At 43.5% G+C, this 24,376-nt stretch overlaps 3 protein-coding genes across 7 annotated transcripts in view; 1 reads left to right on the forward strand and 2 right to left on the reverse strand.

Annotated features, from left to right (window-relative positions):
- Positions 1-1,588: 1,588 nt before the first annotated feature.
- On the forward strand, positions 1,589-2,534 carry LOC106961528 (complement C1q-like protein 2). Its single transcript, XM_015055313.1, has 3 exons — positions 1,589-1,787; positions 1,882-2,019; positions 2,127-2,534. Exons 1-3 carry the CDS (start codon positions 1,676-1,678, stop codon positions 2,396-2,398), a joined length of 522 nt encoding a protein of 173 aa, XP_014910799.1. The 5' UTR covers positions 1,589-1,675; the 3' UTR covers positions 2,399-2,534.
- A 2,140-nt stretch (positions 2,535-4,674) lies between these two features.
- LOC106961529 (myosin-6) lies at positions 4,675-12,182 on the reverse strand. The gene is made up of 2 exons (XM_074527715.1): positions 6,177-12,182; positions 4,675-5,031 (listed from the first exon to the last, which is right to left on the reverse strand). Exon 1 carries the CDS (start codon positions 11,996-11,998, stop codon positions 6,194-6,196), a length of 5,805 nt encoding a protein of 1,934 aa, XP_074383816.1. The 5' UTR covers positions 11,999-12,182; the 3' UTR covers positions 4,675-5,031; positions 6,177-6,193.
- A 2,927-nt stretch (positions 12,183-15,109) lies between these two features.
- Positions 15,110-24,376, reverse strand: part of LOC106961530 (serine/threonine-protein kinase PAK 6-like) — a 16,268-nt gene continuing 7,001 nt past the window's right edge. Inside the window, exons 2-10 of one of the 5 annotated variants that reach the window (XR_001427788.1) lie at positions 21,847-23,496; positions 20,332-20,898; positions 19,260-19,676; positions 18,462-18,595; positions 18,263-18,389; positions 16,826-16,951; positions 16,522-16,656; positions 15,749-15,978; positions 15,110-15,617 (exon numbers count right to left, since the gene is read on the reverse strand). Coding sequence is in view for 4 of the 5 variants with exons in the window: in XM_015055315.1 (XP_014910801.1) it covers positions 15,811-15,978; positions 16,522-16,656; positions 16,826-16,951; positions 18,263-18,389; positions 18,462-18,595; positions 19,260-19,676; positions 20,332-20,898; positions 21,847-22,161 (1,989 nt within the window). In the remaining variant the exon portion in view is untranslated. Of the gene's footprint in view, positions 15,979-16,521; positions 16,657-16,825; positions 16,952-18,262; positions 18,390-18,461; positions 18,596-19,259; positions 19,677-20,331; positions 20,899-21,846; positions 23,497-24,174; positions 24,361-24,376 lie in introns of those variants that run through there. The other 4 variants (XM_015055317.1, XM_015055315.1, XM_015055316.1 and 1 more) reach the window with 4 other exon arrangements.

Below are 24,376 nucleotides of genomic sequence, written 5' to 3' on the forward strand. Positions count from 1 at the left end.
ACGCAGCTCCATGCAGCTCCACGCAGCTCCATGCAGCTCCACGCAGCTCCATGCAGGAGCTCTGTGCAGCTGCAGCCTGCAGACACTCATCAGTCTGAGTTCAGGGAACAGCAGAGAAAAGTTTCACCCAAATATGAATTAATTTTATGTGTTTTTGATCAGCAGATGGAGAGAAAAACAGGAACTTTAGAGATTAGCATTCATAGCTCAGATTGGTTCTGATAATGAATCTCTAACTAAACGAACATTTAGATGATCTGGAACAATTTAACCTCTAAACACTGTAAAAACCCACTTTCTCTGATTTGGCTGCTTTTCATTTATTTATCTCTTTGTGCAAACAATACTCATAAAAATAAAGCTCCCTGTAGCCAGTCTGGTTATTTTTAATTTCTGGCTGAATTTAGTTCAAATAAGGATTCTTAAAACTTTATGTATTTTAACTGAGTTGAATTATGTTTGAAAGAAACAACAGGAAACATAATTTCACCTGAAAGTGGCCTAAACAAAGCCCAGACACATTTAACTTCATGCATTTAGGAAGTTTGTCTGAAATGGTTCTGATTTTAAACGAATCAATCGTTAAGTGAAACCGAACTCTGAGAAGAATGGTTGGTTGAGTTTTATTTATTTTTTGTGGCTAAATTCAGGTATTTTCATTAAAAAAATTAAATAAATCTTCAGCCTTTTATAAAATGTAGGAATCAGAGACCCTGAGAACAAACACTGTCCTGTCTGAAGATAGATCATTTACTGAAATAAGACAGATTTTAATCAAAATGTCACATTTAATATTTTCATGACACGGCGGAGCCTCCAGGGGGCGCACGCAGTTCAGCCGGCCGCCTTTCAGATACAAATTAATCTGAAAACCGCAGCGTCCAAATTAAGCAATCATAGAAAAATTCTGTCTGAACTGTGGAGACTAAAATCTCATTATCTAAGAATGATTTTTTTAAAAACCCACAGCAAACATGTTTTGTGTAGGCCACAGGCCTATAGCAGGTTCACTGAAGCATAATAAAAACTGCAGCAGCTGCTGCCCTTTAGATTATATCAGTGTTCATATTATCGGCCATCTTATCGCTGATTATTGTACCAAATTATTTGTATTTAGTAGTAAACTGCGTCTCTGTGCTGCTGAGGGGATGGAGGCGTTCATGGAGCTCCACATGTTAAATCCTTCGTTCCTAATAAATGACGCGCAGATCAAACTTGCTAGCATCCATTTGGATTGTGGGAAATGAAGGAATCTGAGAAACGCAGGCAGTCGGGAGATTCAGCTGAACTTGGGAATACAGGGTGTGTATGGCGTCCATGTTGTGTTTTCCTGTTTATCTGTCAGGTTGGGTCTCCACTGGTTCTGCCCAAACTTTCTGCTTGTGCTGCTGCCTTGGTTCTGATCCGCTGTTTCCTCATCCTGCCTGGACCAGAACCAGGCGGTGAGAAGATGCTGATCTAAAAAAGGTGATACTGAAACATTAACCAGTATTGATCATCTGCTGCCGGTAAGGATCAATAAATTGCGTCACGTTGGACTCGTTCAACCTGGATCTTTGCTCCCAGAGATCCAAAGCTCGGACCCGGACTCGGATAAAACCCGGAGCGCTCCAGGGCTTCGGCACAGAGTCTCCTGTCCTGCAGTCGGTCCAGGTCTCTCAGTTCCTCAGTGAAGATGAAGTCCAGTTTGTTCCTGGTGGCGGTGCTGCTGTGCGGTCTGGTCAGCGCTCAGCAGGGCGGTCTGCCTGAGCGGGTCCAGAAGCTGGAGGCCGACAACGACGTCCTGAGTCGGTTCTGATGTTCTTCCTCAGACCTTAGCTGATTGTCTGTTGGACTCCCAGATGTTTGAGTTTCTCTAACTGACCTTCTGACCTCCTGCAGCCAAATCCAGGGTGGCGTTCTCCGCCGCACTCGTCGACACCGACGACTGGACCACCAAGGGCCCGCTTGGAGCTGAGGAAACTCTGGAGTTCAAGAGAGTGATCACCAACATCGGCAACGGATACGACCCAGCAACAGGTGGGCAGGGAGTCACTCGATTAGGGTTCGCAGGACCAACTAAAGTCCAGCAGCAGTTTAAATGTCTTCCAGAACCAGAACCACTGACCCAGATTCTCTTCCTGCAGGCATCTTCACCGCCCCAGTCAAAGGTCTCTACTACATCCGGGTCACTGGAGTCGCCGGTCCGAACGGTGAGCTGCACGCCGGGGTGAAGAAGGACGGAGTGAACATGTTCGCCATCTACCAGAAAGCAGGAACCCAGGCCGGCGCCTCCAACGCCATGGTGCTGGCTCTGGAGCAGGGAAACCGGGTCTACGTCCAGCTGTGGGCCGGGAAGACCATCGCTGACCAGGGCCGCCTCAGCACCTTCACCGGGTTCCTCGTCTTCCCCATGTAGGCCGAGCCGCAGACGCCCTGAGCCTCCAGGAAACTCTGCAAGAAAATCATCAAAACAACAAGTTCCATCATGCAGAGACCGATTCTGTCCTGGAGCCGAACAAAGTAACAGAAATAAAACCTGTTAAAAACAACAACTTACTGCTGGTGGGTTTTCTTCTTCAGAAATCAAAGGGAAACTAACAGGAAGTCAGTAAACAGGATTTACAGATAATTATTCCAAACTTGGACAGGAGTAAATTGGCTCAACTTCCTTCCTGAGAGACTGAATGAAAACCTGAGCAACATTTCAGGTTCTTTTCTTCCTTTTCCAACATTTTCATCATAAAAACCATCAATTATGTCCATGATGTGAAGAATTATAAGAATTCTGATTAAAAAACACACCAAATTCCCCCAAAATGATTCTAAAATAAGTTTTAAAGTTTTTTCTACATCAAAGTTTCATAAAAAGTAAAATAAATCAGCATGTTCCCAAAGATGTTTTATCAAACTTTATTTTTTAAAAAGGACAAAACTGAAAAGAGAAGAGATTTCATTCATCACACTCAAATAAATGACAAACTTAATTAGTTTGAAATTTTTCATATTTTAACCCAGGGGAACCAGTTTCCCCTCAATCTGCTGACTTACGCTGTAAATACTCTTTAAACATTAAATACAATTGTTTCTCAATTTCTGAGGTTTCTTCTTCTTTTTCTATCATAAAAAAATGTCACGTTCTAAATATACATATACTTTTAATCAATACATTTGTTTGCATTTGATAAAATAAAGCTTTATCAGAATAAATTGAGCTTCCAGCTAAAGAGTAAAAGATAAAATCTGATTTATTTTCTGCACAAAATTAATTTATTCCAACAAATGTTAAAATATGCTGCGATGCAAACAGGAAAGTAAATCTTTCTATTTATTGCTTATTTCAGATAACAGTTTTCAGTCAGGGTTTATGTCTTTTTATTTTGTGCTTAAAAAACAAATTTCTCAACAACAAAATAAAAAATAGATCAGCTTATTTTAAATAAATTGATTTTATGCATTAAGTTGTGAGAAGTGCTATAATTTCTCAGTCCCCGGATCCGGAGAAGTCCGCCTCTGTCCGCCGGCCACCAGTCGCCGCTTCCCGGCCTGCCGCGCTCCGGTGGGTCGGCAGGTTGGACGGATCCTCCGCGGTGACAGCCGCGGGCTCGGTGGGAGTCACGCCCGGAGACGTGACGCCCTGCGCGGCCAGATGAGCCTCAGAGGTCCCGGTGGAGGAAACGTGGACCGAAGTTCTGTCAGGTTTAATATTTTCCTGTTTTCTGCCAGTAAAGTTCATGAAGTCCTTATCATCATCAGACAAACAATTATTATTGCAGTTATCTGTGCCGCATTTCTTCCCGGTTTTTGTATCCCTGGTTCCGCTCCTGGTCCAGTTGCTGCTCGGACCCGGCGGTCCGGAACCGGGCGTGGGTCTCCAGAAGAAGCCGTAGTAAACAGCCAGGATGACCGCGGCCAGAGACACGGCCAGGACGTAGCCCAGCACCGTGGCGAGTCGCACCCACTTCCTGTTGGCTCTGGCCAGCAGCTGCGCCTTCTTCTCCCCGGTGTAGGTGGCCGGCTTGCGGCGTCCCGCGGGGCCGAACCCCGCAGTCCAGCTCTTTTTCTCCCGCATGCTGTGCGGCGGCGGTCACGGAGACCCGGCCCCTCCAGGGGAATCCATCATCCCGCTCTGGACCCGCAGGAGGCGCGTCAACAGGTTTTATACTCAGACTGTGAAGCTGAAATGGGTCAATACGAACCGGAATCCCACCAACTCTTCAAAAATAAAAGTTTGTTGCTTTTTAGTTACCAGTGGTGGTCCCTGCATGTTTTAGTTCCCTCCCTGGTGGTAGCAGCTCATTGTTCTCAGGCCTCTAATGAGCCGTCATTTGATCCAGGTGCGTTAAACCAGCGAGAACTAAAAGATGCAGGATATTGGCTCTCACACCACTGAATTAAAGCGATGCGAAAGAAACAAGATGGCGGCAGGTTTTAGGTTGGCAAAGCTGCACCTGAATGGAGAACAAGACTTCCGGGACAATGTCCTGTAGAGCAGAGGTTCCCAAAGCGTGGGGCGCGGTCCCCAGAGGGCAGCAGGAAATTCACAACAGAGAAGCTGAAAAATGACACAAACAAAAGTTCTGAAATGGCCTAATCAAATCTCAGACTTCAAGTTGATTAAAACGTGTCAAGTTGCTGTTAATAAAGTGTTGTTGTTTTTTTTAGGTTTAGATTGACAATGAACTTGGAGACGAGTTCTTGGTGCTCATCAGTGTTTATTATCATTTCTCCAGAGTTACATCAGTACAGGTTCATGTTCAAACTTTTATTTTGAAGGGCTCATTTAAAGGAACTCAACAAGTGAAGCCATGTTGACTTTCAGGAGATCTACCTAGCTAGAAAGTGTTGATCAAAGTGCACAAACAAACAATAACATCAATTATTAATTAATATTTTTATAGATATTTGTGAAATCAGAAAGTTTTAATTATTTTGAAGCTAAAATCTTTTGCTTAAAATAAACTCATTTCATTGTTGTGAAGGAGGAAACCAACAGCAGAACTCAGTGATGTTACAAAGCATCAACAGCAGCAGGTTTGGTTCCAGAACCATCTGAAAAATAAAAACAGATTGAAATAAATCAGTCAAAGGAAACATAAACTTATGCTGTAATTTAATGAATTAAAGTTTGCTCTTTTAAATCTAATATTATTGAATATGGAGTTAATCCCAACTGAAGGAAAATCTCAACTTCATGAACTTCATAGTTTCTTATTATGTTGAGTAAAAATGATGCAGCTCCTTTGATGAAAATATCCACCATTAAATACACGGATGTGTTATTATTTTTCTTTAACTGAATTCAGTTTCAGGCTGAAACTTGAAGACAAAAGAAAAACAAATAAATGAGCAACAATCAAATTTCTGGCAACAAATTCAGAAATTTTGTGATTAATTTAATATATTTAGAAGGAAAAATGTGGACTTTCTCTGATGTCAAAGTTGTACATTTGCAAGAAAAAAATAATAAATGTTTAATGATTAAATGCATAAATTGATTATATTAAAACTAGAATATTTTGTGACTTTATAAAGTCATAAATTTGTAAGAAAAAACTGAATTTTGCTGAGCTTGTAAAGTCAGAAAATATCTCAAGTTAAAAATCATTAGTTTAATTGAGACAATTTGATTTTTTCTTTCTTGCAAATTTAGGACTTAGCACCAGAAAACATCCCAGTTTTAGCCTGTAAATATGTGAAATTAATGTCAACATTTTAGTGTTTACTTGACTGAAATTTATTCAGCTCTGGCCACATTATTCCTCTTTGGTGATCTACAACGATTTACTTTACAAGCTAAATATTTAGCTCAGACCTAAATATGTAGCCAGGAACTTAAATATTTAGTTAGCAAGCTAAATATTTTTGGTCTGAGCTACATATTTAGCTTGGCAAAATAAATCTTTGGGTTGAAAATTAAATGTTTAGTTTGGAAAATAAATGTTTAGTTTGGAACTAAACATTACTTCAGTAAAACAAATATTTAATCTGAATCTTTGTTTTCAAACTAAATATTTAGTGCAGACTTAAACATTTAACTTGGAACCAAATATTTAGCTTCCTATAAATTTTTAATTTGAAAGTTAAATATTTGGCTTCCAAACTAAATGTTTAGCTTGTTTAGTTCTGAACTCTGATATTTATAAATGTATGAAAAACAATGTGAAAATAATTTGCGGCTGTTTGCAGGAACTCACCTGGCCGGTTGGCCTCCTCAGTCGTCCAGTCCCTTCTTGGAGGATCCGTCCCGGGTTTTGGCTCTCAGCTTGTTGACCTGTGACTCTGCGATGTCTGCTCTCTCCTCGGCCTCCTCCAGCTCATGCTGCAGCTTGCGCAGCTTGGCCATGTTGGCGTTGGCCGCCTCCTCTGCCTCCTCGGCTGCATGTTTGTAGGACTTCACCTTCAGCTGCAGCTTGTCCACCAGGTCCTGCAGGCGCGCCATGTTCTTGCGGTCCTCCTCCGTCTGGTAGGTGAGCTCCTTGACGCGGCGCTCGTACTTGCGGAGAGCCTTGACGGACTCCCCACCCCTCTTCTGCTCCGCCTCCAGCTCGTTCTCCAGGTCTTTGATGCGAGCCTCCAGCTTCTGGAGCTGCTTCTTGCCGCCCTTCATGGCGATCTGCTCGGCTTCGTCCAGCCGGTGCTGCAGGTCCTTGATGGTCTGCTCCATGTTCTTCTTCATGCGCTCCAGATGGGCACTGGTATCCTGCTCCTTCTTGAGCTCCTCGGCCATCATGGCGGCATCAGTGATGGCTTTTTTTGCCTTCTCTTCGGCATTGCGGTTCTCCTGTATGGCGTCTTCCAGCTCGTTCTGCAGGCTCAGCAGATCGGCCTCGTGTTTCTTCTTCTGGTTGATCAGGCTGGTGTTTTGGGAGTGCAGCAGCTGCATCCGCTCCGTCGTGTCGGTGAGTTCCTGTTCCGCTAGCTTGCGACTTCTTTCCGTCTGCTCCAGTGCGGCCCTGACCTCCTCTAGCTCTGCCTGGATCAGGTTACTGCGGCGCTCCAGCAAACCGATGTTCTCTCTCAGGTCATCGTTGCCATGTTGGGTGTCGTCCAGCTGGAGCTGAGCGTCTTTCAGGAACGCCTGAAGGGTCTTGACCTGCTTCTGGGCGTCTGCCGCCTGCCGGTTGGCTTGGCTCAGCTGGATCTCCATCTCGTTGAGGTCGCCCTCCATCTTCTTCTTGACTCTCAAAGCCTCATTTCTGCTCCTGGTCTCCGACTCCAGAGAAGACTGAAGGGACTCGAGCATCCTTTGGTAGTTCCTCTTCGCCTGCTCCATTTCCTCGTCTTTCTCAACCAGTTTACGTTCAATGTCAGCCTTCATTTGGTTGAACTCCATCTGCGCTCGCAGGATCTTGGTCTCTTCGTGCTCCAGCGAGCCTTCTGCCTCTTCCAGCGCCGACTGGAGTTCGGCCTTTTCTTGCTCCAGCTGCTTCCGGATCTTCTCCAGCTCGTGAGCGCTGCGGCCGCCCTCCCCAAGCTGTTCAGTGAGGTCGGAAATCTCCTCCTGGAGGTTCTTGTTCTCTCTCTTCATTGTCTCAAGTTGATCCAGGGATTCCTCATAGGCATTTTTCAGCTTGAAGAGCTCAGTACTCAGAGAGCGAGCTTCCTTCTGGGAGGCCTCCAGTTCACACTGCGACTCCTCAAACTTCTGCTTCCACTCTGCGAGGATCTTATCGAAGGTTCTTTGCTTTTTGTCCAGCGCTGCCGAGGCTGCATTGGATCTCTCCAGATCCAGCATGAGGTCTTCAATCTCATTTTGGAGGCGGTGTTTGGTCTTCTCAAGGGAGGAACACTTTGCGTTCACAGCCTCGATGGCCTCTTCGGCTTCCTGTAGTCTCTGCACCAACTTCTTCTTTGCCTCCTCCAGCTCCTCCGTTCTCTGGATCCCATCTGTCTCATACTTGGTTCTCCACGCTGAAACCTCCGTGTTGGACTTAGATAGAGCCCTCTGCAGCTCAGCTTTAGCTTCCTGCTCTTCTTCAAACTGTTCCCTCAGCAGATCGCAGTCATGCCGAGCAGACTGCAAAGCATGTGCGAGGGCATTCTTTGCCTTTACCTCCTCCTCCAGTTGTCTGCGCAGGTCTTCCACCTGCTGGTTGTACGAGTTCTTTCCTCTGGTCAGCTGTGAAATCAAGCACTCCTTCTCCTCCAGCTGGCGCCCCAGCTCTCCGTTCTCGGTGAGCAGTTTGGCCTTCTGAGTTGCCAAGTCGTTGGTGGTCCGCTGAGCCTCCTCGTATTTGCTCTTGTATTCATTCATATTGTCTTCCATTGTGCGGCACATCTTCTCTATGTTGGATTTGGCCTTCACCACACTCTCCATGTTGGAGGCCAAGTCATCCAGCTCTAGTTTCAGCTCTGTCTTCTCTTTCTCCAGTTTCTGCTTCACGCGCTGCAGGTTGTCTATTTGTTCCCCCAGTTCGGCGATGCTATCGGCATGTTTCTTCCTCAGCGTGGCGGCGGTGGCCTCGTGTTGGAGGGTTGACTCCTCCAGCTCCCTACGCAGCTTCTGAAACTCAGCGTCTCTCTTCTTGTTCATCTCCACCTGGGCTGACGTGGCTCCGCCGGCTTCCTCCAGACGTTCACTGATGTCCTCCAGCTCACGAGAAAGATCTGAGCGCTGCTTCTCCACCTTAGCCCGTGCTGCACGCTCAGCATCAAGCTCTTCTTCCAGCTCCTCAATTCTCGCCTGGTTTTCTTTCAGCTTCTTCTGGAGCTGAACTGAGGCAACCTGCTCATCCTCTAGTCTTGAGTTGATTTGACTCACCTCAAAGTCCTTCTTCTTGAGTTTCTCCTCCACCTGCTGCTTGTCATTCTCCAAGTCCATCAGAGTTTCCTGGGTCAGTTTCAAGTCGCCTTCAAGTTTCCTTCTCGACCGTTCCAGGTCCATTCTGACCTTCTTCTCTTGTTCCAGTGAACCCTCCAGATCATCCACTTGCTGCTCCAGTTTTGCCTTAGCTTTCGTCAGGCTGTTGGCTTTGTCCTCTTCACTTTGAAGGTCATCCAGTGTCTGCTGGTGGGCCTCCTGTAGTGCTTTTTTCTCTTTGGTCAGCTTCAGAATGTTCTCATCCTGAGACGCCATCTCTTCCATGAGGTTTTTCACCTTATTTTCTGTAGCATGCTTCTCCTTTTCCACCTTGGCTAACGTTAGCTCCAGGTCATCGATGTCCTTTTTCAGCTCAGAGCACTCATCTTCAAGTTTGCGCTTCTTGGCTGTAAGATCTGCATTCAGCTCCTCTTCATCCTCCAGTCTTTCATTCATCTCTTTCAGCTTGGCCTCCAGTTGGATCTTACTCTTGATGAGTTGTTCACACCGTTCCTCTGCATCTGTCAGAGTGTCCTGTTCAGACTGTATCTGTAAGGTCAAATCATTCTTCTCCTGGAGAAGAGTCACTATTTTCTCTTCGAGTTCCTTCCGCCGTCCTTCGGATTTCTCCAGAGCCTCCTTCACCTTCTTGAATTCGTCCTTTATGTTGGCCATCTCCTTCTCAGCCTCGGCGCTCTTCAGAAGTGGTTTAATCTTAAAGAACAGCTTCATCCAGGGCCAGTTCTTCACACCCAGAAAAGATCGGAGGTTCCACTGAATGACCATCAGGGAGTCCCTGCGCTCCACAAGTTTAGCAAACTTCTCCCTCATCAGGATCCCTCTGGCATTGGCCTGAATCCTGGTGATGATCCGAGAGAGTTGCTCATCGCGCATCTCCTCAAGTGTCCCTAGCAGGCCGGCTTTGAAGAAGACTTTTGTGTGGCCAAACTTGTACTGGGTGTGGTCAATGTCGAGAGATCCCAGCAGCTTTTCGGCGCTCTTCTTGCAGTCGATGAACTGTCCTTCTGGGATCGCAGAGGCATTCAAGATTCTGTAGCGTTGCTTGAAGTCGCCATAGAGAACCCGGTTTGGGAAACCCTTCCGGCAGATCCGGATGCCTTCCAGGACGCCATTGCAGCGAAGCTGGTGCATCACAAGGCAGTTGTCCATGACCCCTGGAGTTTTCCTCTCATTAGGAATCAGACAACGGACAAAGTGGGGATGAGTGGTCTTCAAGTTAGTCATCAGCTTGTTGAGGTTCTCCCTGTGGAGAGCAGACACTGTCTGGAATGAAGAGCCTTTCTTCTTCGCTCCTTTGCCACCTGATTTTTCTCCACTATCAGCTGCTGAGTAGCTTGAAAACAGCAGACTCAGCAGCTTTAGAGAGGATTTCTGGTAAAGTCCAACCACAGTTTCATTCAGAGGGTCTTTATTTTTGACCAGCCAGCCGCTGATGTTGTAATCGACTGTACCAGCATAGTGAACCAGGGCAAAATGAGCCTCTGATTTCCCTTTTGTTGCCCTCGGTTTCTCAAACATCTTGTTCTTTCCCAGATGGTTATCGTAGAGCTTAGCCTTAAAAGTCTGGTCACTTGCTTTGGGAAACATACACTCCTCTTCTAGAATCGAAAGAATCCCCAACGGCTTCTCAATCAGGTCAATACAGGCCTGGAGATCCATCCCAAAGTCAATGAACTCCCATTCGATCCCCTCTTTCTTGTATTCTTCTTGCTCCAGGACGAACATGTGATGGTTGAAGAACTGTTGCAGTTTCTCGTTTGTGTAGTTGATGCACAGCTGCTCAAATGTGTTGAAATCAAAGATCTCAAAACCAGCAATGTCCAGCACTCCTATGAAGTACTGACGTTGCTGCTTGGTGTCCAACGACTGGTTGATTCTCACCACCATCCAGCTGAACATCTTCTCGTACACTGACTTGGCCAGTGCACCGATGGCATAGTAGACTTGATCCACACTTTGGCCCTTGGTGACATATTCATTTCCAACCTTCACTCTGGGATGGCACAGCCCCTTGATGAGATCTGCAGAGTTGAGCCCCATTAGGTAAGCTGATTTATCTGCAGCCTCGGTACTGTCCGGTTCAGCTTGCTCCTCGCGCTGCTTCTGTTTGAACTTCATGTTGCCGTAGTGCATGATGGCACCGGTCAGTTTGTAGACAGCTGTTTTCTCCTCAGCAGTGAAGCCAAGAACATCGAAGGCGCTGTCTGTTGCCATAAGCTCCTCAGAGTCGTTAATGGAGGCGACCGTTACCTCTCCTTGGGAGATGTAGCAGTAGTCGTACGGGTTGTTGGTGATGAGCAGCAGATCCAGCAGCTCAGGCTTCTGGTTGGACAGGATCTGGTAGAAGATGTGGTAATTCCTCTCAGCCTTAAGCTGGAATGTAACACGGGACTTCTCCAGCAGGTACGTCTCAATGTCGGCCGATGACAGTTTCCCACTTGTGCCAAAGTGAATCCTGATGAATTTTCCAAAACGAGACGAGTTGTCATTTCTCAGCGTTTTGGCGTTGCCAAAGGCCTCGAGTGCCGGGTTTGCCTGGATGATTTGATCCTCCAGAGTCCCCTTGCTGCTGTCCTTTTTGACTCCGCCTCCAACTGCAGCGATGCTGGCGAAGTACTGGATGACCCTCTTAGTGTTCACCGTTTTTCCTGCACCAGATTCTCCGGTGATGAGGACAGACTGGTTCTCCCTGTCGGTCAGCATGTATTGGTAGGCATTATCGGAGATGGAGAAGATGTGAGGGGGCGCTTCGCTCCTCTTCTTACCCCGGTAGGCTGCCACCACTTCCGAGTCATAGACTGGGAGCCACTTGTAAGGATTGACGGTGACGCAGAAGAGCCCAGAGTAGGTGTAAATCATCCATGCGGCATAGCGCTCTTTGAGGTTAAACAGCACCGCCGGCTCATGAAGGAACGTAAACATCGCCATGTCTTCGATTTTATCGAATTTGGGCGGATTCTGGGGATGAACATCCGAATCCTTCACCGTCACTGTCGTGCCATCTTCCTTCTTGACGGTCACCGTGTTTCCTTCTTTGCTGATGATCTGTCCTTTTATGTACTCCACTTTATCATCCACAACAAAACATTCAGTCTTGATGTCAAACGGTCTGGTCTGAGCCTCCAGGCGCTCCTTCTCAGACTTCCTCAGGAAAGGGGCAGCCTTCCCAAACTCAGCCATCAGAGCATCACCCATGGTGGACGGTAGACAGAAGAACAGCTAGAGAACAAAACGTTTCACTTCCACTCCCTCTGCAGAACTGCAGCATGGTGAAGACGACACAGATTTATAAATCCTCCCTTTGGACCAAATTAGGAGATATCTGGTGAGACGGAAGCAGCTGCAGATCTAAATGTGTCTCTGAACGCACCATGAGGGCAGATTCTGGACCTTTGGGTGTTGCAGTCCTTTTGAGGTGAACCAGAGAATCGCTGCTTATCTGCCTGCTGATAGACGGTCTTCATTTAGACTCCAGTGTAGCTCTCAAACATCTCTAGTAACTACAGAACAAAACTTGATACAAATGTTTTGTACAAATTCTAAAGCTTATTAGAATTTATCGTTCATTAGCTACTATTAAATCTTCCAAAAGTAATTTGTGCAAACTGAGATTTAGATTTCAAGAATTATCTGGTTTGTTTTGATTTTTTTTTTATATGCACCTTGATGAATCACATTTCCATGCAAAATACTATATGAATTAAAGAAAATGACCTCAAATAATACAAAAATATTCTTGTTTTCAGTTTTTCTTTTATTTTACAAAATTTAAATGAACTGCATTGAATCTAAAAGATATTTTCAAAGATACTTAACTTTATCCGATCATCATTTTTCTATTTATTTTGATGGATAAATGATATCAACACAGAAACCAGAATTAATAATTATTTTTTCTCTGCTCTTTAAAATTGTATTCACTTTTTGACATTTACAAACATATTGATCATATCCCTCTGCGACAGACTGGCGACCTTTCCAGGATGTACCCCACCTTTCGCCCAAAACGTTCGTTGGAGAGGCACCAGCACCCCTGCCGACCCCACGAGGGACCAGGGTGTTAGATGGAGGATGGATGGATGATCGATCATATCCTTCTGTTTCAGTTAATCTAAATAGGTTATTGAATGTCAATTATTTTCCTTTACAACACAAAATAAAAAGCTAAACATTTTAAAACGAAAAGGGAAAATGTATGCACAATAAAAAAATAAAGCCATATGGAGCTAAGTTGGGGCCATGAAGCTTATTAAAAAAACTAAAAAAATAAATTCAAACTGAAAAAAATAAATGTAAGCTGAAAAATAATTTTGAAATAGAAATATAATTTCTTAAACTAAAAAAATCCTGACCCTGAAAATTGGCTTCTTTCAGTTTCCTCTTTTATCTTCAGTTTCAAATTTATTTTTTGATTTCATTTTATTGCCATGATTTAGCCCCATATTGTCAAGTTTGTTTTAAAAACGTTGAAACTGGAAAAAAAAATTAACTGAAAATAAATTTTTAAACTGAAATTAAAAATTGAACCTGAAAAAAAAACACTGAATTTGAAAATGCAGTTCTTATCTATTTTTTCAGTTTCATACTTTATGGTCCTAATTTAGCTCCATACAGCCCTATAGAGAGAGTAAATGTTGATTATTCTTGCAGAAACTACATCGCTTTAAAAGTAGAGATCTTTGTGATTTTCTGCAAATCATCCTTTTCCATCAGGAAGTAAATAAGTCCTTCTTGTCCTTCCCCTCCTAATCCTGTTTATCTCCATGGTGATGTCCAGCTACATGTTTAATTTTGATCTCAAGTGAAAGACAATTTTCACTTGAGGGCTTTTTGTATGCTGCCAACAAGATAAAAAACTGATATTTATCCCTCTTAAGCCGTCCTCAGGCATGCATCCAAGAAAAACAAGCAGTTTGTGATACAATGCAAGCAGCTGCATTAAATTAAAATGACAAAGTCACATCTGACATTTTATTAAAAGCTGCTTTAACTTTTTAGGACAAGAGGAAAGATGTTTCTGTTAATCGCTGATATGATGAGTGTTCTGTGATGAGCTGAAGAGTTTGTGTCTCTTTATCTCTGACTCTCCAGTCTGGAAATAGAAACCTGACGGGTTTTATCTGCAGCCTCAGAGATGTGTTGGTATTAATCTGCTGCAGATGTTCTGATCTGTTTTTTATTCAGGAAAATTATTTTCAGATTAAGAAACCAACGGGATTCTTTACTGGATCAGAGATTTTGTTGTTCTGTGAGGAAGAAACCCAGAAATCAACCCAACCTGACCAGGAAATGTGTGAATTTCTGCCTTAGTTCATGATCTGAAGTAACCAAACTAACATTTGATTCTCTGAACTTGGCAACGACCGCACTGTTGATTTATTAAAATAAAACATAAATCCTTTAAAAGCCCTTAAACTTCAACATCCCAGTATCCTGAGCTCCTCCTCTATGCCCTAAAAAGAAGAGATCACCAGTTTGACCTCACGCAGACCTGAAAACCGTCATTAAGATGACGCTCCAGCAGGTGGCAGTAGAGTTCAGCTGTGCAGGAAATATAAATGCACATGTTCTGTGGTTAAACTTAGAAACTGACGTATTCAGATGTTCTCCATCCAATCTGAGCTGGAGATGCTCAAAATTTGTGGTTTTAATCCAGGGGTGCCCAAAGTCGGTCCTGGAGGCCCGGCATCCTGGATGTTTTAGTTTTCTCCCTGGGGGTAGTAAAAACCTTTTCAGCTTGTCAATGTTCTTCTTAGGCATCTAATCAGCCGTCATTTGATCCAGGTGCATTAAACCAGGGAGAGAACTAAAAAATGCAGGACGCCGGGCCGACTTTGGGCACCCCTGGTTTAATCGACCTAAAGGGGAAAATACTGAAAAGGTGTTAATACTTTTGTAAGGAGATGTAAGTGTAAAATGTTTATAATCCATATCAAACATCAGCATCATAATGAGATAAATCTGTTTTTAAAATGGAATTAAATAATCCTCAGTGTTGAATGAACGTCTAGACTCAAATGTCTGTGGAAAGCCATTTTCTTCAAAATTACATAAATTAATAAATAAACTTTGACAACGTAAGCTCCCAAATTAAAAATATACATTTTAAAAATATTTATTTTGTTTTTATTTCATGATTTGATTGAGTATTTGTTAACAGTATTTAATTGTGACTAAAATTGCTCTCCATACATGTTGCTCCTGCTTTACCTATAAGTCTATCCTGATGGTTTATTAATGAAAATTAAATAATTTTTGGTTTAATGTAATATTGCTCATAAAATAGCAGAACGTAAGCAAAAATTGACAATCTGACAGAAGAACACTGATATTTATTCAACATTTCCCGTATGTATAAAAAGCTCACAAACATCAAAATGCGAACAAGTGCAAATGTTAACAATAAATCAACATAATTAACAAAAAACTGAAATATTTCTGATAATAGGAGAACTTGTTTAATTTCTGAGATGTTTGTTAATTAGATCAACATGAAATGCGATTTGATCTGAAATCAGAATAAAAACCTGATTTATTTTATTCTAATTTGTTTGGAATTGTTTTTATTTTAACTGAACATGTAAATTTAAGAATTATAGCTAAAATTAGAAGGAACATGAAATGTTTTAAAAGCTCAAGTTCAGGCTGAAGTTTATAAAACTAAAATCAGCTGCAGCAGCCGCCACTTCGAGTTCAGAGGATATTTATCCTGGAAGCAGTAATCTGGAGTTTGACCTCTGACCTCTGGACCTTCGCTACACATCGCATCCCTTCCATTTCCTGCCTGAAACACTGAAAAGGTTCCTTAACGTCTCTATAAAAATAAAATAAAAAAGTAGAAAGAAAACATGTGGTCCTTTTGAAGCGCCAGGTGAATCCTGAGGTTAGTCTTTAGTGTGATCTCAGGTGTATTATGTAAATCCTGAAGCATCAGGTGTGATCCACCTGAGGATCCTCCAGTCTGTGGCTGCAGGTGAGTCTCAGGTCCGGTCGGATCCAGGTGAGTCTCAGCAGAGCGACATGCGTTTGCGGTGCTGCTCCACCAGCGGCACCAGGCAGCGCGGCGCGGCGGCCTGCAGCATGAAGGGATGCTGCAGCAAGGCGGCAGCGCCGCTGCGCTGCAGCGTGTCACGTGTCAGCATGCAGCCCAGGAAGTCCTTCAGCACCGGAGAAACCTGCAGCCAACACAGACACCATCAGCTGCAGAACACCTGGAGAAGCTAAAAGGCTGAAATACGATTTATTTCTGCATCGTCGTTCTGCTGCTGATTAAATGCTACGCCATCAAACTTCTGTGAGGACGACTGTTGGGATCTTTTGTTTTTATTATTTAATAATATAACAAAACATAACATAATATCAATTGGTGGGGTTGTTTGTTTTTCTTTTGGTGGGGGGGTTATAATTATTACTTAACCAACAATATAAACATTTTTTTTGTTTCAATTTATTTTCAGTTTTAATTACTTTTTTGGCAAAGATTATTGTATGGAGCTAAATTAGGGTAAAAGTTTGAAAATAATTTAGAAAGAAATACATATGTTCGTATAAAGAGTAAAAACAGGTTTTCTTCAAAATGTAAATGATTTTAATGTTGGAAAAATTTCAACAAACTGTGTGTGTGTGTGTGTGTGTGTGTGTGTGTGTGTGTGTGTGTGTGTGTGTGTGTGTGTGTGTGTGTGTGTGTGTGTGTGTGTGTGTGTGCACGTGTTTCTGACCCTCTGCATGTTCTTGACACTCGGTGCCGCTTCGTCTCTCAGTTTCTTCATGGCACTGATTGGCGTTTCGTTGAAGTACGGAGGCTCACCGTCCACCATCTCCACCACCATGATGCCCAGAGACCAAATGTCCACCTTGGGGACAGAGTTAAATGTTACAAGCCATTTATAAGATGCTGTACAGTAAAACATTGCTTCTAAGGTTTTTACCTGATGCAAACTATATCTACATCAGCCCAAGCTAAGCCTTTCAAACAAATATAACTTATTTAATTTGGTAAATCAAAACAAAGCAGTGCCTCACCTCTGTGCCATACGGCGTTTTGGAGATTACCTCCGGAGCCATCCAGTACGGAGTCCCAACCAGAGATTTCCTCTTTGGGACGTCAGTGTTGATCTGAGCGCAGAAACCAAAGTCGGACAATTTTATCTGCAGCAGGATAGAAAGTAGAAAATATGTTAAATTAATTTTAACATTTCAGAGTTTTCAGTTTTTGAGTTCAGAAATTTTGATTTTTTTCCCCCAGAAGTTTCCTGTTTTTTTCTAGTTGTTTTAGTGGAAAAAGTCCTGTTTTCCTGTCTACAGTCGCTCTAGTAAGCCGTCGTACATTCCTGTAATTCCCATCAGCAGAACGTAAAGGCAGCAGAGCTGAAATCATTTTCTTGTTTAGTGTCACTTTAACACATAAAATAGTTGTGTTGCTCTGTGCCTGAAGCAAACCCTGCAGCAGGAAATAAATAGTTACTGCTGGCATTTACGGCCTTAATGCCTGGATTTACAGAAAACTTTGGCTTGTTAATAAACTACTTGATGCGGTTTCTGTTATTAGATGTAATGACTTAGAAGATTTTATCAGTAGAAACATGCTGCCAAGCCGCATTTTCTTCTCCCTGCCTGGAAGAAATTCCTCACAAACTAAAAACATGAACAAGCCGAAATGTTCTGCGGCCTGTCCGGTTTTGTTTATCGCTTATCTGAACTGATGGCTTATTGTTCAGCTGAAACCAGAAGTTTACATACAGTGTCTATTTCTGTAAATCTGAAGTTAAATCAGACCAAACTTCTCTTGTTTCAGATCAGAATCACAAAAATGATTTTGCTAAGAGCCTCAATACTGAGGTAATCGGTCAGATTTATTAGTTATTGTCTTCAAGATCAGAAGTTTACATACACTAATGACCAGTCTGTACCTGAGCTTTGATGTTGCTTCAGTATTTCTACATAAAGGTTTTTCCTCATGGTGCCATCTATTTAGTGCAGTGCTCAAAGCTAACATAATAACATAGTGGGTCTGTTCTCACAAAGCAGGTGGAGAGAAATAAACCAACAAAATGGGATTAACTATAAGCAATAAGAACTCAGATTATGTTCCCATCAATTTGGATTTGGTCCTCAAGATGACATCCAGGATAAAAATGTACTTCTTGCATAAACTGGGTGGGTTTATTGATAAAAGCCTTATGAAATATAGTTTATTGATCTAAATTTATTAAACAAAATTAAATTAATTATTTGTTTTTTGTTTCAGTCTTTTTTCCACCTCTGTCTTATTCTAACACTGTGTATAATTTAGAATTCAGAGTAGTCCCCTTTACGAATGGTTTTATCTAAAGTTCCCACAATGCCATAAAAACAAGTATGTGTGTTTGACTGTGTCCCGTGAGGAGTTGTTTAAGATTCAGACTTTCCTTACAGAAAGTGCTTAGATAAATTTCCCTCCAAAAGCCTGGAGAAGCTTACCCTGCCGTCCAGCGTGAGCAGGATGGAGTCGCTTTTGATGTCTCGGTGGATGACGCCCTGAGAGTGGAGGTAGGACAGCGCCTGCAGGACGCCCTCACACACCGTCGCTATCTGCTCCTCGTTCAGCCTGAACACCAAAACATCACTAAACATCCCATCTGAGTACATTTACCTGCATGCACCTGGAGCGGCTGCTCACCTGGTTTCACCGATGATGTGTGTGAGAGCGCCGCCCTGCAGGTACTCCATGATGACCCACAGCTCGTCCTCCACCAGCGCGCTGCGGAACATCTGCACCACGTTGGGGTGTTGGTAGTCCCTCATGATGACCACCTGGGAGGAAAACAGAAAACGCTTGCTTTAATTTGCTTTACATCCAACATAAAGAAACTGATAAATCTATCACCAGGTGATAACAGTTTGGGTTTTTCATTATAGTCTAGTTATATTTTGTTGTGACAAAATAAGTTCTAGTTATTTTTTAGAGTTTGTTTTCTTGTTTTTAATTAATTGAATATTGATTAGTTTTAGCTTAGTTATTATTATTTGTAGTTTTATTTGTAGTTTTAGTTTTTTCATACTTGGTTAATTTTTCTGTGCAGAATTAACAAATGTCAAAGTTTTGTGATTATGTTTACATTGATTAGGTAATAAAAACTCGACAGAAGATCAAACTTTCTTATCGTTGAACAACCAGCTGACTCTGGAGTTTTTTCCCAATTTTTGCTGGTGCCATTTTGTGGACTATGCAGTGCAGTAATTTGCCGACCGCTGACTTAAACTACTTGTTTCATATCAGTTCAAAGGATAATAAATATATTCATGAACCCGAAAAACAAAGGATATAGTATTATAACTTCGGTGTGTTTTAGTTTTATAAATTTGTGACATAGTTCCATTTGGTTATAGTTTTTCCCCATTAATTATTGTATTTATTTCAGTTACTGTTTTCAGTTTTCGTTATTTCGTTAGTTTTGGTTAGCCCGTCAACCCGTACCTCGTTGAAGAGAAGCTCCCTGCGCTGCTGCTTCCTCACGTCCATCATCTTCACCGCCACCTGGCGCCCGCTGTGCCGTTCCCGGGCGATGCATACAACGCCGGTGGAGCCCTCCCCGATCTTCACGAAGTTCTCCAGAGTCACCCTGGGATCGCCCGGGTCCACCACCATTTCCAGCGCCGCCTTGAACGTCTCGTGGGTCACCTTCTGGGGCGCTCTGTCCGGGGCGGCAGGAGGGGTGGAGGAAGCGGGGCGGCTAGGCTGTGTGGTGCTCGTCTGGGGCGGCGAGGAGGTGCGTTTGGTAGAAACTGTGACCCCTGTGGAGGGGCGGGGTGAAGGTTGGGGCAGCACTCGGCTGGTGATGATGGGACTGCTGGTGCTGTTGGGCGGAGGCAGCCGAGGGCGGGAAGATGGCAACTGGCGGAACAAACAGGTTCAGTTATGTAAGGAATGGTCTCTACTGTAGCAGAAATTATTCTTCCTGCGTTGTTTTTGTAATAAATGTTTTATTTATGATGTGAACCCCAGGAAGAGTAGCTATTGTCATGGCAATAGCTTCCCTTTGAGTTTTTTCTTCCTTTCTTCTGTGTTATTATTACTATATTAGTAGATTATTATTATTATTATTTCACTATTATTATTATCATTAGTTGTTATTATTACTATTATTATTATCATCCATAGATTTTCGTCTCTTGCTATGAGAGTCCTTTTGTAATAATTTCGTTAATGCAATATCATTTATTTGTTTTAAGTCAATAATTGCTTAATATTGATTTTTTTGAAAAGTGCTTATTTCATTAGCAGATAATTTAACTTATAATAAAACATTTTCCCATGTTTTTAGTTAAATAATCAGTGAATGGAACCATCACATTTTTATCAACATTAAGAAATTAGTGACTTAAAATAAGCTGATATTTCTTGCTGAAAAGTTACTTATAAGTTAGTTTTACCTTATTTCCAGTGTTCTAAGATATTTGCACTAGAAACTGGATCAAAAGTACTTGGTAAGATTTTGTGTTTTTGCAGTGTAAATACAAATAAACTTGACCTCCGGTCCAGGTCTTACCTTAAGGTCGTAGGTCGAATGCGGCCTCCTGGGGGTTTCTGTGGAAGACGACAGCAGGTCCGGCAGGTGATTGGCTCCGGCTCTGGGTCTCAGCTGAGGCCTGCCGGTCTCTGCCGCCTGGTGGTAGGAGGTCGGCCTCTGCTTTAGCCCGACGCCGCCGTTGCGGACGCTGGGTTCAGGCGTGTAGGTCGTCCTCTGAGGCGACGTGGGGCAGAGCGGAGCGGCCTCAGGTACAGGGCTCACCTGGCTGCTGGATGTGGTTCTCTGCAGGTTCCTGTTTGCCCTGGGGCTGCCGCTCTCGCTGCGCACCTGCCGGATGCGGTCCTGCCAGTAGGTGGCGCTCCCGCTGGCCTTCACGCTGCTGCTCCGCCGGCTGATCTCCAGGTAGTGGTACGACTCGTCCTCCGCCACGTCTCCCAGCCGCCCCATTGACTGGGCGCGTTTCCGTGCCGACGGACTGGTGCGGCGCAGCGAGTTGGAGCTGGTGACGGAAACGCGGCTCATCTCGGAGATCACATGACTGATGTAGTCGCCATGACCAATGAAGCTGCCGCGAACGATCGTCTGCTGGCGAACAAACGGGACAACGAGTTCATTCAGGCAGCGCTGGCCACACCTCAGGTAAACCGCTAACCTGCTAACCCGCTAATAGTTGTGCTAATTGTGTGTAATAATCAATTTGACCCTTTTGAGGGCAATACACTAAGTTGTAGCCTTTGTATCATGGTTGAATTTCGCACTTTATTATTAGCTTACACTAAACACCTCATTGGTTTAGAGCTTTAGCATGAGCAAAACCAATGTTTATGATTAGCGCTTTCGGGTTAGCACAAATAGCTTCTTAGTTAGCGTTAGCTAGCAAAAGTCTGTGAAAGTTTTATCATTTCTATACATATCAGTTTACAAGAAAATAATAAATACATGATTTTAAAGTAAAAATACATATATATGGAAAAATATTGTGATTTATTATTACATTGCTAAATTAAAAAGAAAATTAAAAAAACAATATTGAGAATAGAAATTTACGAAAAAACAAACAGAAATTTTATGAAAACGGAAATAAGAATTAAAGGAAAGAAAACAAATATTTTAAAGATGTAATACATTTTTTAAAAAGGAAAAAAGACAACGATACAACTATTTTTTAAAAAGTGTAGTAAAAAGGAGGAAAAAACCAAACAATTTGATTAGAAAAGTAAACAAGAGGAAAAATAACTTAACCTTTGTTTTGTTTTGTTTTCTAAATGGAATAAAGCCAAACTACAAAAAGAGAAAAAAATAAATCTGGTTAAAAATAAAACAAAGAAAAACTAAAACCAGAAATATGATTTTAAGAAATTAAACAAGAAAACATGAAAATGTTTTTATTGCAACACAAAAAATTAAAAAAGAAATATAGAAAAAGAAAAGAAATGTTATAAAAAAAGAAAGAAAACTATAAACTAAAATTGTAGTTTATAATTGATGAGTATCAGATGCCAGAATTCACTGATATTGAATTTGACCTCTGACCTTTCTGGGTTCCAGATCAATGTTGGTGATCCTGGATGGGTCCACCAGGGGGCGTGGCCTCTTCAGCGTGTCGATGACGCTCTGCCACTGCGCTGGCAGACCCACATAGCGTCCCGTCGAGACGTCGAACGACGTGTGGACGCGGTGCTGGAAGTCCCGCGGCGCCGAGATCTCCAGCCGATGCTTCTTCTTCCTGCGCCGGAACATCGCCACGGAAACGCAGCGCCAGGCGCCGAACCGGACCCGGGGGAAGCAACAGGAAGCGGCGCTGTAAAGGGGAGAGCAGCAGCCATGATGCCAGCCGGGCCGAGACATGATGAGACGCTGAAGGCAGGCGGAGAAGTGGCGGCTGCTCTTCCTGCTCAGGTGACTCACCTGAACCGGGTCACATGACCCGATCCTCAAACCGACCAAGCAGCCCAGGTGAGATCTCACCTCTCTGCATCACTGACTGCAGGAATCTGGAGTGTTTGCAGCTGACCTCTGACCTCAGAACCAGATTGTATTACCAGAGATCGGATCGGTTCTGAACCACATTCTTCCAGAACCTGAGTCCGTGCGACAGGATGTTTAACTGTAACCACTTCCTGTCTGGGAAGGAAGCCGGCTTACTTCACAGGGTGTAAATACTTTTGTGACTGAACTGGTTTGGTGTCAGTCTGTCATCAGAACCAGAATCCATTCAGGCTCTGATCCAATTCATGGAAGACACTGACGACTCACAGCTTCTCCACAGAATCCCAGCTCCAAAAATCTGACCTGTCTCTTTAAGAAGCTCAGATTTTATCTGCCTGTTGTCCTAACGCGGCCCGTTTGGACCGTTTGTTAGCAGCTCAGGCGGCTCTGCTGGAATGTTTTGGGTTTGAATCCCGGCCTGGTTCTGCAGGTTCTGCCTGGGGATCGGTGGGTTCTCTCCTGGTACTCCGGCTTCCTTCAGCCTGATGTACAAGCCGGGTTCACGGTTCTGGTTCCGGTAATCTGACTCAGCTCGTTACGGACTGTCAGGTGAGAGTCTGAATCAGTTTGGATCGGTTCTGATCCGTTTGGATCGGCGCCAAACTGAGAATGTTTCTCGATGATGAAGATGGTTAATGAGTCTCTGCGGATGTGATGAAGAGCAGCAGCAGACCAGAACGATTCGGCACAAAGAACCAGAGAGACGATGATGAAGAAGGTGATGATGATGATGATGATCATCATCATCCTCATCCTCATCATCCTCACAGAACCCGTCTGACAGAATGAATCATCCTGACGGATCTCAGATAATCCCGGCCTAATCTCTGAAACTTCAGAACTAACGTGAGTCAAAGTCTCTGACCTTCGTCAGTCAGAACCAGATCCAGAACCGTCTCTGAGGTTCTGGGCCTCAGCAGGACCGTCACCCACACCCGGACCAGAGAAGAACCTTCCCAGGACCCAAAATAACTTTATTTCTCACTTTAAAGAACCCAAACAAAGACTCCATAATGTCCAGAACCTTCAGGTCCAGTTACCCCTCACCGGGCCTCAGAGGTTCTGCTCTGAAACGGGACAGTCTGGCTTCCTCCTCCTGCCTGCGGTCTCACCTGTTGGGGCGTTGATGTTCCTCAGCCTCGGGTCGGCCCGACCCGGCCCGGTTTGGTCCGAACCTGCTCGCTCCACCTCAGCCTGTATAAAAACAGAGAGGATGAAGCACCATCATCATCACCAGGCTCTGCTGACCGGATCAGATCATCCACATCCTCCTCCACTCCCTGACAGCAAACAGGAGGAAGAGGAGGAAGAGGGGGCGGAGCTTTGGGATTCCCTCTGCTCTGCACCAGAAAAAATAAATAAAATGACTTAATTCCAGCAAATTACAGTGCTTTGCTACCAATTGTCAACATTACGACAACCATAAGGTCATGAAAAGTTTTAGCGAGGGAGAGGGAAGTAGCTCAGCTATGCTAGCTTGACTTTGACAACTGTAACATGCAGAGGAGCTGCAGAATTTGGTTTTTCAGTGTAGTAAAGAACAAAAAAGGCAACCTAAACACCAACTCTGAAAGATCAACAGTAGAGCAGGAGTTTAAATTAGCTAATCAACCACCACTGTGTTAGCTAATAACAGCTGTAGCTAATCTACCGCAGCTATCACATATTATTTGTAAAATAAACTCCAAACCCGAAAACTAAAAATTGTAATGGACTGAATGTTCTGTTGTTTTTTTGGGGGGGAAATGTTTTTGTGTGTTTTTTGGTGTTGAATCCTGATGCATAAAGTTGTTGCTAGTCAGTTGCTATGGCAACAGGTTTGCATGTAGCAAAGGCGACACAAAGAACAAGAAAAAAAAGAGAGAAAAATACCAGAGGTGTGGAGTTGTTTTTTAACGTTTTTCTGTGTTTTTGTCCCTCTGCTGTGGCGCACAGCGCTGAATGAATCGGCTACATCTCCTGGTTTCATTCTGTTAACGGTCTTACCGCTGCAGCGCCGCTACAGGTGGACAGGAAAAGACGTCATTTTTAACTGCAGCGTTGTGCGCATGCTCAAAAATTCCTGGACGTAAAC

The sequence above is a fragment of the Poecilia latipinna genome, unplaced genomic scaffold (assembly GCF_001443285.1).
Source record: "Poecilia latipinna isolate Pla-1442-1.1 unplaced genomic scaffold, P_latipinna-1.0 Scaffold1310, whole genome shotgun sequence".
Classification (NCBI taxonomy): domain Eukaryota; kingdom Metazoa; phylum Chordata; class Actinopteri; order Cyprinodontiformes; family Poeciliidae; genus Poecilia; species Poecilia latipinna.

What these genes read in the sequence shown, in the direction of transcription:
- LOC106961528 (XM_015055313.1), top strand. Translation starts at nt 1,676, where the DNA reads ATGAAGTCCAGTTTGTTCCTGGTGGCGGTGCTGCTGTGCGGTCTGGTC. An exon ending in GGCCGACAACGACGTCCTGA is followed by an intron (nt 1,788 to 1,881) that starts GTCGGTTCTGAT and finishes GACCTCCTGCAG; the next exon opens with CCAAATCCAGGGTGGCGTTC. An exon ending in CGGATACGACCCAGCAACAG is followed by an intron (nt 2,020 to 2,126) that starts GTGGGCAGGGAG and finishes CTCTTCCTGCAG; the next exon opens with GCATCTTCACCGCCCCAGTC.
- LOC106961529 (XM_074527715.1), bottom strand. Translation starts at nt 11,998, where the DNA reads ATGGGTGATGCTCTGATGGCTGAGTTTGGGAAGGCTGCCCCTTTCCTG.